At 37.2% G+C, this 12440-nt stretch overlaps 1 protein-coding gene across 2 annotated transcripts in view; it reads left to right on the top strand.

Annotated features, from left to right (window-relative positions):
- SLC22A15 (solute carrier family 22 member 15) overlaps positions 1-12440 on the top strand; it is a 41445-nt gene that overhangs the window by 11400 nt on the left and 17605 nt on the right. For both annotated transcript variants that reach the window (XM_040571569.1, XM_040571566.1), the window contains exons 2-8: positions 1721-1933; positions 4848-4980; positions 6042-6206; positions 7270-7399; positions 9124-9339; positions 10027-10167; positions 10965-11050. In XM_040571569.1, coding sequence (XP_040427503.1) covers positions 1721-1933; positions 4848-4980; positions 6042-6206; positions 7270-7399; positions 9124-9339; positions 10027-10167; positions 10965-11050 — 1084 coding nt within the window. The remainder of the gene's footprint in view (positions 1-1720; positions 1934-4847; positions 4981-6041; positions 6207-7269; positions 7400-9123; positions 9340-10026; positions 10168-10964; positions 11051-12440) is intronic.

The following is a 12440-nucleotide window of genomic DNA, read 5'->3' on the forward strand; positions in this document are numbered from 1 at the left end:
AATTTATTCTTCTGTAGCTGGGGTGGGCTTCACTTGGAGCAAAAATGAAAAGCGTTCAGCTTTCTTTCCCTAAACCAAATGCCTGGAAGATTTCATTTCCTGAACTACTTCAAAAATGTTTATTATTTCAGAAGACAAAAACAAGGATGTTACTAGTTAGTCCTGACATGGAATTGTATGCGTGAGTCAGAATACAGGAATGCACCAGAGATTGTGACCTGTAATTCTCATTTCTCACTTATTTCAGACTGTTCCTGAAGTCTTGAGAGTATCTACATATCCCTAGCAACATATCCACTCAGCTTTTTCACTCCAACCTTCCTCATGTAATCTTAGGCATTGCCCTCTTTTTCAGATGAGGTCTCTCACTTTTCATCATCTGTTTAGAAGTTGTTCTTTAGTTTAAATAATATTATTAACAGATTGTGTCTTTTTCTTCCAAATCCCTTTTGATTTTCATTTATTTTATCCTAAAAAAGGAAGGAGAATGAACTCTTGAAGCTTTTGTCTTCGAGCACTGCAGTAGCAGTTTATCATGTGGAACACAAAGGAGCTGATGGAAATAAAATACTTATGTAATAACTCAGATCTTGAATATTTATTGATCCTATCTACATTCTCCTCAGTTCTGAGTATTATTTGTGTAGCAGCCCTGTGAGAGGCTACACTTCCAGAAGGCATGCTCTTTCCAAGAATACACTGAGGAGGTGCTGGTAGCAGAGCAAGGGCTATATTCAGAAGGAGGTAGCTGAAGCGGAGTTTGAGGAATGGTAATGAATGTCATGGTGGCATGACAGATTTTTTTTCATGAAGGCAATTGGCAAGAGAAACAATATCCTTTTTAGTCAGGAGCTACAGTGATGAGTTATTAAGGGCATGAGACAAGAGGCAGATTTATTTGGGGAATGGCAGAGGTCTTTGATTTGTTGCCATCAACTCCTTTTGTCTCTTAGGAGACTTTTTACCATGGTTTTTCTGTGGCAAAACTCATAGTACCTCTGTGTTCAAAGAGGTCTAAAACCATGGGTTTTAAGATGAGGTTGTAATGTTCTAGATTGTTAAAGCAGTGGCCTGTGAATGTTCTTCTGGACATACACCAGTGACCCTACTCCATGCCAGGTTTAAAACATCTGGGTTTCCAGCAGTTTTATTTTTATTTTCCCTAAACAAAGACAGCTGTTAATTTCTGAATATAGGCCTTGTGTGGGTATGTAATACATGCAAATGTACAGATACATTTTTAATATATGTCTCTATTGATAGTAAAACAGGTTCACAGGAAAAAATAACTTTGGTAAAAGTGGGAATATAAAATGCTGAGGAAATCTATTCTAAATATCAAATTAAAGAAATGAACAACACAGGTGGAAGGAGAGAATAAAACAGTAAAATACGTGCATTGAAGACTTTGCATTAACAACTCTTCCTTCAGCCAGGTGCTGCACTTGCTATGTGTGGAAGTTGGGGGGTGTCAGTAGTGAAATTTCCTTTCTCTCAAATAATCTGCAGATTAAAAAGTGCAAGAGCCACTGTGTTGCAAGAGCCACTGTGTTGAAGTTGTGACTTCATGATTTGAGATATTAGACAGAGACTATACATGACCGTATTGGTAGAAAGAGTCCTATTTCATGTTTTCTTTAGATACCATTTTGATCCAAGTGTAAAGGAAGCATTGCTTGGGTGTACACTTAGCATCTGTGTTTTTTGTCTTTCACTTCAGCTCTATGTGGCCACTGAAGCCATCCTCATTGCACTGGTGGGGGCAACTCCTCCTTACCACTGGGATCTCGAAGAGCTCTCGGCTAACCAGAGCCGTAGCAACCAGTCAGCGAGCGAGCAGAGGGCCTTTGGGGAATGGCTTCTGACCGCCAATGGCAGCGAGGTTCACAAGCACGTACACTTCAGCAGCAGCTTCACATCAATAGTCTCTGAGGTAAGTCTGGAACGTGTTTTGCTGCCTCGTGTGTAAGTAGTAAATGGCACTGGGGGAGTATGGGGCAAGCTGGCGGTACTGCTGCTTCTCTCCTCCATACTAGTGCATGTTTTAATTATCAAATGAAACAGGTAGAGAACAGGTAACCTGTTCATATCCTTACTGGCAATAAAAGCTACTTTTGTTTTGCAATGCAGATGTTGACCAGTGCTCTGCTCCAAAAGTACCTGCCTTCTCCACACGGGAGATGCGTGTTGGGTCTTGTAGCCTGGTTCCACAATTGAGCTGGAATCATGTAATTGTACTAATGTGTTCAAAGTCCTGTGTGTATCTCGAGCTCTTTCTGGCCGCCTTCTGCAATTTCCTTGGTAAGAAAGGAAATGCATCCATCATGCAATTAGCAAGCAGTAGAGAAACTGGAGAAGAAACTACTTCTGTTTCTTTGCTGCTCCAGGTATGAGGGAGGACATTGGCAGTGGGGAGCAAGATGGACAAAGCAATTGCATACATTCTATCCCAAAACAGGTTTTAGCTTTATCAGTGCTTTGTAAGTGTCCTCTTTCATGGTCTAGCCACAGTCTCTAAAGGAATGATTCCAGCTTCCACACTGTTGTGTTCAACAGTTGCCATTCCTGTGGCCTTGAGTATTTATTAATGCCATTCGTCTGCACAGGAGCCCTATCTGTCTGCAGCTGTTACAAGACCTGAATTTAGCACTATACAGCTGAGTCAAGCAGAGCACTACTTGATAATTCATGGCTATTGACCAAATGCATTAATACTATTTGAATTAGTCCTGTAAAGTACTTAATGTTATTGGTTATGAGCATATTAATAAAAACTGCCAGTTTGGGAATAGTACCAAGCAATTGTATACAACGGGCATGCCTTCTTATTCTGGTAATAAAGTGGATATGAGTACTTATGCCACTAATGAAATTAAAGTCCTAATGGACAGTAGCTTTTCTTTAAGCATAACTTAAAGCTAATTGTCAAAAAGGTTTTAAAATCTTTTCTGGGCTTTTCCTGGTTTGCTTTTACTTGCTCCAAGAATTGTTTATTCTCTTAAACTTGACAAGTGAGACATGTTCATGGAGCCTAGCAGTGTCTTAGGATATAAATTTTGTGAAGATACCTATGCGTTTTAGTTCCATAGGTAAGAAATGCAGGTAAAGAACAAAGTTTACTTGAAAAATACAAAATTAAAAAAATATATCTCATGACATCTGGTACATTAAAGAACTTCAAAGCAGAATCTGAACTTTTTAGTAGAGGCCCATGTGTATAAAAATCCTGTTGCCTCTCCAGTATCCCATGACTAAGATACAGTTTGTTCAAAAATTTAACTGTATGCATGGTACATTTGAAAACTGACTTAACTATGAAGTTCTTGGTGTATTTTTTCCAAAACAATCTGAAGTTGTTTTGGGGATTTCTGATTGCTAAGCGATTTCCATACTGACATAGAGAGAAGTTTTCTCTGCATTTGAGGAGGATATTTTTAATGCTTACTTTGTGGCATCACTTAGTAATAACTTGACTATTGCAGAAGTGCTCTGAAAAATATTTTGAAGTAAAAAGATGCATAGTATTCCTTTTTTCAGGAGAGAGGCCTCAAGTCCTTTAAAGGGCTTCTTAGTCACTGAGATTGACTTGCAGAACAAACCTTGCTTTGCCACAACCAAATTTTGCCTTGATCTCTGCACAGTTCAGAAAGAATCTGTTGACGTACTATCTAGCGTTGGCAGTTTTTTAACATTTATACCAAAATTAGGGAATGATTCTTTAGCTCTTATGAAATTAACTGTATTATTCCAAGTTAAAATTAATGTGCTGTTATAATAATTTTCCTGGATTTTTTAGACTTAGAGGAGCTGATTTGTGGTCACATGGCTTGCTTTAGAAGAGAATTTTGTCAGAATCCTGACACCCTAATACTAACCATCAGTAAATACGTCACCACTTAAATGACAATTCAAAATGAAGCATATACTGAGAGCAAGCAAATTATGTTCTTGGAGCTTCTGAATGATTTTGTTAGCTCCCTAATCTTGCTGAGGTAGTTTATAACTGAGTTGTGAAATAATATAAGCATAGCTAGAAAGGATATCTAATGGGGTTTTGGTATTGGAAAAGGTTATGAAGAGAGGATTAGTGTTATTGCAGGGATAATGAAGTAATTACCAGTTTACCAGCACAAGAAGAAAAGTTGGGTGTCACTGAAAGGAACTATTATTTTGAGATTCGAGAGGAGTGGAAAAAGGAAAGAATACAAGATACAAAGCTTTTAGAATAAAAAATGAAATAGTTTTTGAACAGTGAGAACATAGCATAATTTAATTCTAGAGTTTTATGGGAGATAGGTTCAACCTGGAAGAGGAGACACTGAAGTCTATAAGATCATGTGAGGTTCAGGTGTGTGTTTGGAATAGAAAAGAACTGGAAGTTACAGAAAGTGGACTAGTGGACTGTTTAAAAAAAAAAAAAAGCAATACCAGAAAACTTGTCTAAAACTACCAAAGTGTTTCTCAGTGATGAGACAGTTCATAAGGAAGAGAGGATTATTTCTGAATGTAAATGACAATGCTTTATTTTGCATGGTGTGCCTACACACTTCAGCAATATATATCAAGAGGCAGGAATGATTTTACTTCAAAATTACAATATCCTGCAAGGGACCTATTCTTGAGTTCAGAATGAAAGACTATACTTGATTTGGGGGAACTATATATTTGGTTACTACCCATCCAGAGAGTCTGGAAGACAGCGTTTGTTTTAGTGTCTGATGACTGACTGAATGGGATGCTTAGGAAACTTAGGCAAGGTTTTATCTTCATGAAAGTATGTCATCCCCCTCCAACTATTGGCGAACCACTTTGACACTGATTAATTCTCCTTTTTTGTCTCCATCCAGTGGTTTTTAATTGGCAACACATCATACAAGGTCAGCGCTGCCAGTTCTTTCTACTTTAGTGGTGTGTTTGTTGGAGCAATTTCCTTTGGCCAGCTCTCAGACCGCTTTGGGAGGAAGAAGGTCTATCTCACAGGTAACCAGTAATGGTCTGTTTCACAGCTAGCCTAACAAAATGAATGATGTAAAGTTGTCCCGTCTCTGAAGATGAGTGGCAAGAGCCCAGTTTCTGCTGAGAGCTTGATACACAGCCGTGAGTCGCATGCTGTGGTTTTTTTTTGTCCTTCCAGTACACTTGAGTATACCATCCTTCCAGTGTGTTTTCAGGGACAAAAAATTAATATTTGACTGTTCAGTCAGCATCTGAGCATCTGGGAGGCATTCTGGATTTAGGAATTGTACTATAAGGGCTTATACTTAGAAATGAGTATATGCAATGGTTGTCATGCTCATGGGATCTCCACAAATTGCAATTAATATTCCTAGTAATTTATTAGCAATGTTCTTACATGTATAACCTGCTGTGAATTTTCTCACCTTTCATCTCTTGGCTGCATAATTTAATTTTTATGTACGTGGGTTCATCACTTTAAAGCTTGTAAGTTTTTGTTCTTTTACTCTACCCAGATAAAACAACATTTGGAACTTCATGTTTTGTACATGTATTTATAAACTTGCTTGTCATTACATGAGCATGTAGAATTAAAAAATGTTTTTTTTTTTTTCAAAGAAACAATCTAATCAATTCAAAGCAGATAAAGATGAGCCTACTATGCAGTGCAAACTTCCCATACACTGTCCTCTGATTTAAGCTTCTCATCTCTAGCCTATATGGAGTGCTTTCCAAGTATGAGAGGAGGTATTTTGTTTAGTCTGTGACTCTTGCATGGGGATAAATATGAAGCCGTTTTAACTGGAGCCCTGCAGTAGTTCTGAATATTTGAAAAAAAGTCTTCCATGAACTGAAGTTCAAAGTGTAGTACTGCAAATCATGTACCAAATACTAATCCTAATGTTCCCCTGTTATGATATTGACTTTGAGTACTTGTGTTTTTGCCAGAACTTGTAGCAGGTAGCAATGTTTTTTAGGGATTACTTAAGATAGAAGTCACTGAAAATCAAGTAAAGATGCTAATAATTGCTTCTGTTTTACGTTAGATGCTCTTCTGAAATGAAACCTTTTGCATTGTTTTTCAGGTTTTGCCCTTGACATCTTGTTTGCCATTGCAAATGGATTTTCACCCTCATATGAATTCTTTGCCATGTCTCGATTCTTGGTAGGGGTGATGAATGGTGGGATGTCGCTGGTGGCCTTTGTTCTTCTGAATGAGTGTGTGGGTACTGCATACTGGGCATTAGCAGGTAAAATTTGAGTGTCAATGTCTATTTTCAGAATTTTTAGATTTGTCATGCACACCACTTGAGACATGCCAAAGCTCACTAGCATTTGCCAAGTTAATTCTACTCGCTTGAGCATTTGTGTGACAACAGTCTTTGAGCCTTCCTTTGTTTAATATGAACTTTAGACAAACACAGTAGATAACTTGGCCATTCAGATTTCTGCATCACCCAAACTGACTAAGGTACTTCAATTGAAATAAGTCCCCTGTGGATGTTACACACCTAAATACTCATCCGTGGTTTATGATAACTGATCTCTATCTATCAGGATCTTGGGCTATGCAAAGCAGCTTAGTTTGTTTGTATGATACATATCGATTCTTTCATTCCTGGCTGTTCTCAAAAATACATAAAAAAAAAAAAAAAAAAAAAAAAAACTTTTTGTATAATGGGAAGATGAGACAGCTATTGTTAGCGCTCAAAAATGAGTTGTCCCATGTGGTAATCAACCTTAGAACAAATGATACAGATGCCTTTAACTGTCCTGGTTACTAGCGATGAAGCTGTACTTTTGATATGATGACTATATACTGTACTGTTTAGGTACAGTCTTTCTTCTTGGCGTAACTTGCCAAGTCCCTGACAAGTGGCAAAGAAGTGTTACAATGAGAGATCAGTGACTGTTTTAAAAGAGAATATCTTTCAAATCGTGAGAGCTACAAATGAATACTATATATTCCTAAAAATACCATTTTCCAGTGGTTTGTAGTATTTTTTACACATAGAAAAATGAAACATTTACATTTAGAATTACAAGACTTATTTACAGGGATTTGGGTGAGGAGGCTGTAGAAGGGTGCTTCTTGGACTTGTCTTGATCTTTGTGATTAGGTGTAATGCGTCTACTCCGTGTGGGTGAAGGACAATGTTCTTCGGTCAAATAGCTGTGTATTTGCCTGTATTGCTGAGTGAAATTTTTTAATGAAGTGTTAGTTTATGTATGATCCCACATGATGGGAGTTAGCAATGTTCCTTAAAGGAATGATAATGGTGTTTTGTTCTTGTTTCTTTTATTGTATGTTAGGATCTATTGGTGGCTTGTTCTTTGCTGTGGGAATTGCCCAGTATGCTTTATTAGGGTACTTCATTCGATCCTGGAGGACTCTGGCTGTTGTGGTTAACCTGGAAGGAACAGTAGTCTTTCTTCTCTCTCTGTAAGTTATTTTTCAAACTGAAGTCCTTCAAGGAAGATGTCAAAAATGAGAGAAAATACAATTAAGTCAAGGAGCTTTTCTAGGATGGTATGAAGTGCTGTAACTAAGGTATTTCTCTCAACCTCTACCACCCTATGTTCTGTGCTTACTTTAAATTGCAGTGCTGCAATATCTGAAAACCTAAGCATATGTTGCATTGTCTGTGCATTATTACCATAGATGGGAACAGTCTTGAGTAGCATAGAAGAACATCCTGGTCTTTCACTGGTATGTGTAGATGCTTTAAATTGTTGTCTGGTATGCTACAAGATGCTGTATATACATTCTAAATGATACAGAAACATTAATATGCTTATGTAATAACATGATGTTTCTTTTATAATTCTGCTTACATGGAAGGAAGAGCATCAAAATTGCTTGCACATACAGTCTCAAAGGTGACATGTAAAACAATGGGCAGCTTGCCTTTATGTTTTTAATATTGTGATTAGTGAAGAAGAAGAAGGCTTCTTAAGGTAGTTGGGCTTTTTGTTTGTAGATTTCGACACTGAAAGGTATGATGCAGTGTGACCTTTCTCATATATTTTCTGACAGTAAAAACTCAGTAACTGAGGGAATAAGTGAATTTTAGCTTCTGTTTAAACTTAAGTTTTTTTTCCTTCCAACATCTGTAACACTGGTAACTAACTTTTTGTTAAACAATCAAATGCCCTTTCAAAGGAAGCATCAGAACTCAGGGAGAGGTCTTAAAGGTTGTAAGGTGAAAGGCAGACTTGACATTTCCAATACTTCAAAACTTAAAACAGTGGCATTTCAGGCCTTTTAACTTGTATTTTAACTTTTGGATAATATGTTCAATTCTTTTGAAGTGTTTTGTGCATGGGACTTCAGAGCTGTGTTCAGATTTTTTCATTCCAAATTTCACACTGTCTCCCACCCCACATTGCTTTAAAAAGATTCTTTATAGGAAGTATTACCAGACTTTATCATGGGAAAGAAAACATGTTTATTTCTAAACTCTTATTTTAAAAAAAAAAAAGTTATTCTGTGCTTTTAAATAAATGATTTCACTTCTGGTCAGAGAGAATCTTAAAAGTTCTGGCAAAAAGTTGCAGTTTAAGTTAGTTCTGGGAATCCGAAAATAGTACGAGATTTGTTATGTAGGTGTGTTGGAGTTATAGACCTACCAATTACACACTATGTATAGGGAATAAAAGCCTGGTCTTTGTACAGCCTCTGCCTTGCTGTTCCTGGGAGAGAATTTGGGGAAATACTGGAACACGAGGAACAGGAGATAACTAGTCAGTGTTGCAAAAAGATCTTACTTTTAGTGATACAGTTCCTCTAATTCATAATTTCACTGGGAGGAATCCTAATGATATTGTAATTTATAGTATTGTGTACGTATGTATGTATACATATATATGTAATTTTTCACTATCTGAATTACATATGAATTATGTTACTTCTCCTTTCAACATGTTTTGTCTGTTTCAGTAAGCGAATTCTATACCTAAAGGGCTTTTTTAAAAAAAAAAAAAAAAAAAAAAACGGTTATGCTGAAACGTGTTTCAGCCTTATTTCCATAGGCAAGCCTAGCAATGTAGAACAGAAAAGCCCTAAAGCTGTCTCTGATATATGTGTGTGTGTGTGTGTGTGTGTATATATATATATATATATATATATTATACGTTTATTTTAAAATCAGAAACTGTGTGTTACAGATTCATTCCAGAGTCCCCCCGCTGGCTATACTCACAAGGCCGGCTGAATGAAGCAGAAGATGCCCTCTACCTCATTGCAAAGAAGAACCGCAAGCAGAAGTACACTTTTTCATTAAAACTCCCAGCAGAGAGAGGCCCCAGAGAGGCTGGCAGTTTCTTGGATCTGTTCCGACACAGGATTCTCTTGGGACGCACACTGATCATGATGTTCACCTGGTACTTAAAATACTTTGTAGGCCCAGCAATGTCTAATGACTGTGTGTATTTTCTTAAGAGAAAGCGCTACCAGTTGTTGCCAGGGCTAGCAGTTGTAATATGGAGCAGGAACCCATTACACTATTTGCTACCAGAAATGTAACTCTCCAAAAGTACCTGTTGTGTTTTGGGGAGTTCTACTAGCCCTGAGTTTTTTTTGCTGCCACTTTGAAGTAAATGTATGATAGGGTATGCAAGTCCTCTGGCATTGCTGTACACAGTTGCTTTTATAATGCGTATTCTTGAGGGAGGATGTATTAAGAAAAAAGGCATTATTTTGTCAGCAGGCAGTGTAGTGCTATATTCTTGTTGCTTTTCTAAATTCTTAGTGCAGAATAGTCATTTTTTGTTCCATAAATGAAAGTTAGAAGATTGCCTTGATGATTTCCTGCAGAATGAGTTAGCGACCTGTTCTTTTCACCTCTGTAGAGAAGTCAGCCAGTCAGGGTTACAAAAGAAATATGAAAAATCAGAATTCGAGAATGAATAAAAGTGTACTAGAGTACAGAAATTAAAGGAAGGCAGAAGAAATTTAGACCTATTATCTGAAATACTAAATATATTCTATACTGTGTTGTGCCTGAGCAGTGCCTTGATATGGCAGTCAAAGATACAGCTCTGATATTACTTTTTTCTTCTCTTTTACAGGTTTGTGTGCAGCTTGGTTTACTATGGTCTTACCCTTAATGTAGGTGACTTAGGTGGAAGTATTTATGCCAACTTAGCCCTTTCAGGGTTGATAGAAATCCCAGCATACCCAATCTGTATTTACTTGATTAACCAAAAATGGTAAGTATGAAATTCTGTTAATGTGTTTTTTGTTTTTTTTTTCTCTTGTAAGTTTGATGCATATTGTCTCCCCTATTCTATATCCACAGTATGGAGCTTCATGCTTCAATTTTAGTAGTTCAGTATATACTCCTAAGAAATCCTTTTTTTTAAAAAAAAAAAAAAAAAAAAAAAAAACTTGAAAGTGCCACTGATAGATCATTACATCTAGTAACAGTTTAATGACAGCTTAACTTTTTCTCAGCAGCTCATTTTATTGTTAACAAGTTGTCTAAATTTGGTTCAAAGATGAGGCTATGTCAAACCTAGCTGTGCTGACTCTGTGCTAACACAAGATGGCATTCTTTTCACCTCTGTCTTGTAATTCCCATTCTCACTGTTAGGTCAAAGTTGTAACTAAACTCAGCAGAAACTGTTGTGTGGTGCCATGTAATAGCTGCTGTGTGTGTGGATCTGTGAGCAGAGCTGTTGAGTCTGATACCTAGCCTTTTCCTGATTCATGGTACTCTAGACAATGTCTTTCATTTTTTTGTGGAATTAACCTGCCAGTCTCTTTTCTTCATGTCTCTTGAGCAGCTTTACATACGTACACGCAGTGGGAATGAAATCAAAATCCTAGATTGTCAGCCACTGCATGAAACTTTCTCAGTGCTCATTTTGATGAGAGCAGCAGCAATTTGTTTAAAAACAGTGAGAGAGGAAGTGTTTGTGGGAGATGGCATTCAGCATTTCTGGCTGCAAATGAAGAGAGAACATGAATTTAGAGGACTCACTGGTTATCCCTTTTTGGACATCAGGTTTGGTCGAAAGCGAACATTGAGTGCATTTCTGTTCCTGGGAGGACTGGCTTGTCTTATTGTCATGTTTCTTCCTAAAAAGAAAGGTAAATGTTTCCTTTTGTTTTTGGAGTACTTTGTAAGAAGTTGCAAAACTCCTCATCCCACAGCCTAAGAATTTGTTTGTTGTCAGAGTGTTAGGCTTATACCACATGCGAGTCTGCAATTTTAAAGCCAGAGAAGCTAACTCATAGAATAAGCAGCAGCCTTCCTAAGATCTTAAGAAATGCTTGTTGAAAAGGTGTGGATTTTAACTTGTTTTTGGATTCTGACTTACACTTTTAATCACATCAGTCAATGCTGTCCAGTGTTTCTGAATGATGTTTCTTGGAATATCTTCGTTAGCTATGAATCTGTCAGTATAAACAGTACCCATGCAACTTGTGTGACTCCAAGTGAAAGACCAATGTGAAAAGATTCTAAGAAGTGAATTAAGGGAGGATGAGTTTACGTCTTTTCCTCACTGCTCTGTAATGTTTCAGAAGGGTGTGATTGTGGTTTTAATAATGTGGCTACATAACATGTAGTTCAGAGAACATTCTGAAAATCTTCTGAAGCAAGAGGTCTTAAATTCAATGTATTTTTTCTAAAGGCACTAATGTTCATTTCTTGGTTTTCATGTTTTTCAAAATGATAGAAACACAGTAGTACAGTGAACAGCTTTTCTTTGAAAGTGAGGTACATAAATTCATGTCAGCTTGTAATATTTGTGCATGTGTAACAGTCACAATGACTGAAAATGCTTCTAGTATTTGAAACTAGCATGATTTAAAAAGATTAATCACGCATGCTCTTGTTGTCCACATAAATAACTAGCTGTAGATGGCAGTGAATATAATAGGTAAAACATTTTCAGATAATTGTGCAACTCAAGTTCCCAGAAATATTCCAGACGCTAGAGCCCAGACATTAGAGATACCCTTGTTAGGCTGGTGCCAATCATCGAGTAGTTTCTGCATTTCAATCCAAGCTCCCTTTAGAACTTGTGTAAAGAAAGATTTTTAAGAGGATAGAACTGCTGGACTTCAAGAAACCACCTGTGTGCTGAACTGCCAAAGTCAGACAGGAACAAAACGTCTAAGAAGCTTAGCAGCTTCTTAGCTTGCCAGAAGCAAGCACCACTCTCCTTACTAAGCACTATTTGTTCAAGGCAGTAACAGCTTATTCTATAGTCTTCCTTGTTAGCCATTTAATGTCTTCTGATGTACCAGGTGTAAGCTCATAATCATTAGCCACTCTGACAAAACTCTGAGCTGGATGGGACATTTGGTATGGTTCTGTATGGCATCTTCCTGCCTCTTGTTTTTTTTCTTCTGAAGTAATCATGTTAGAAAGCATGTTATCATAGTGCGATATATAACTATGACTGAATAGGGTTCTAGTTACGTTAAGTGGCCAAGTTTTTTTTTTTTAGTGTCTGTCATTCTTTTCTTCAAC

The sequence above is a fragment of the Cygnus olor genome, chromosome 1 (genome assembly GCF_009769625.2).
Source record: "Cygnus olor isolate bCygOlo1 chromosome 1, bCygOlo1.pri.v2, whole genome shotgun sequence".
In the NCBI taxonomy this organism is placed as follows: Eukaryota; Metazoa; Chordata; class Aves; order Anseriformes; family Anatidae; genus Cygnus; species Cygnus olor.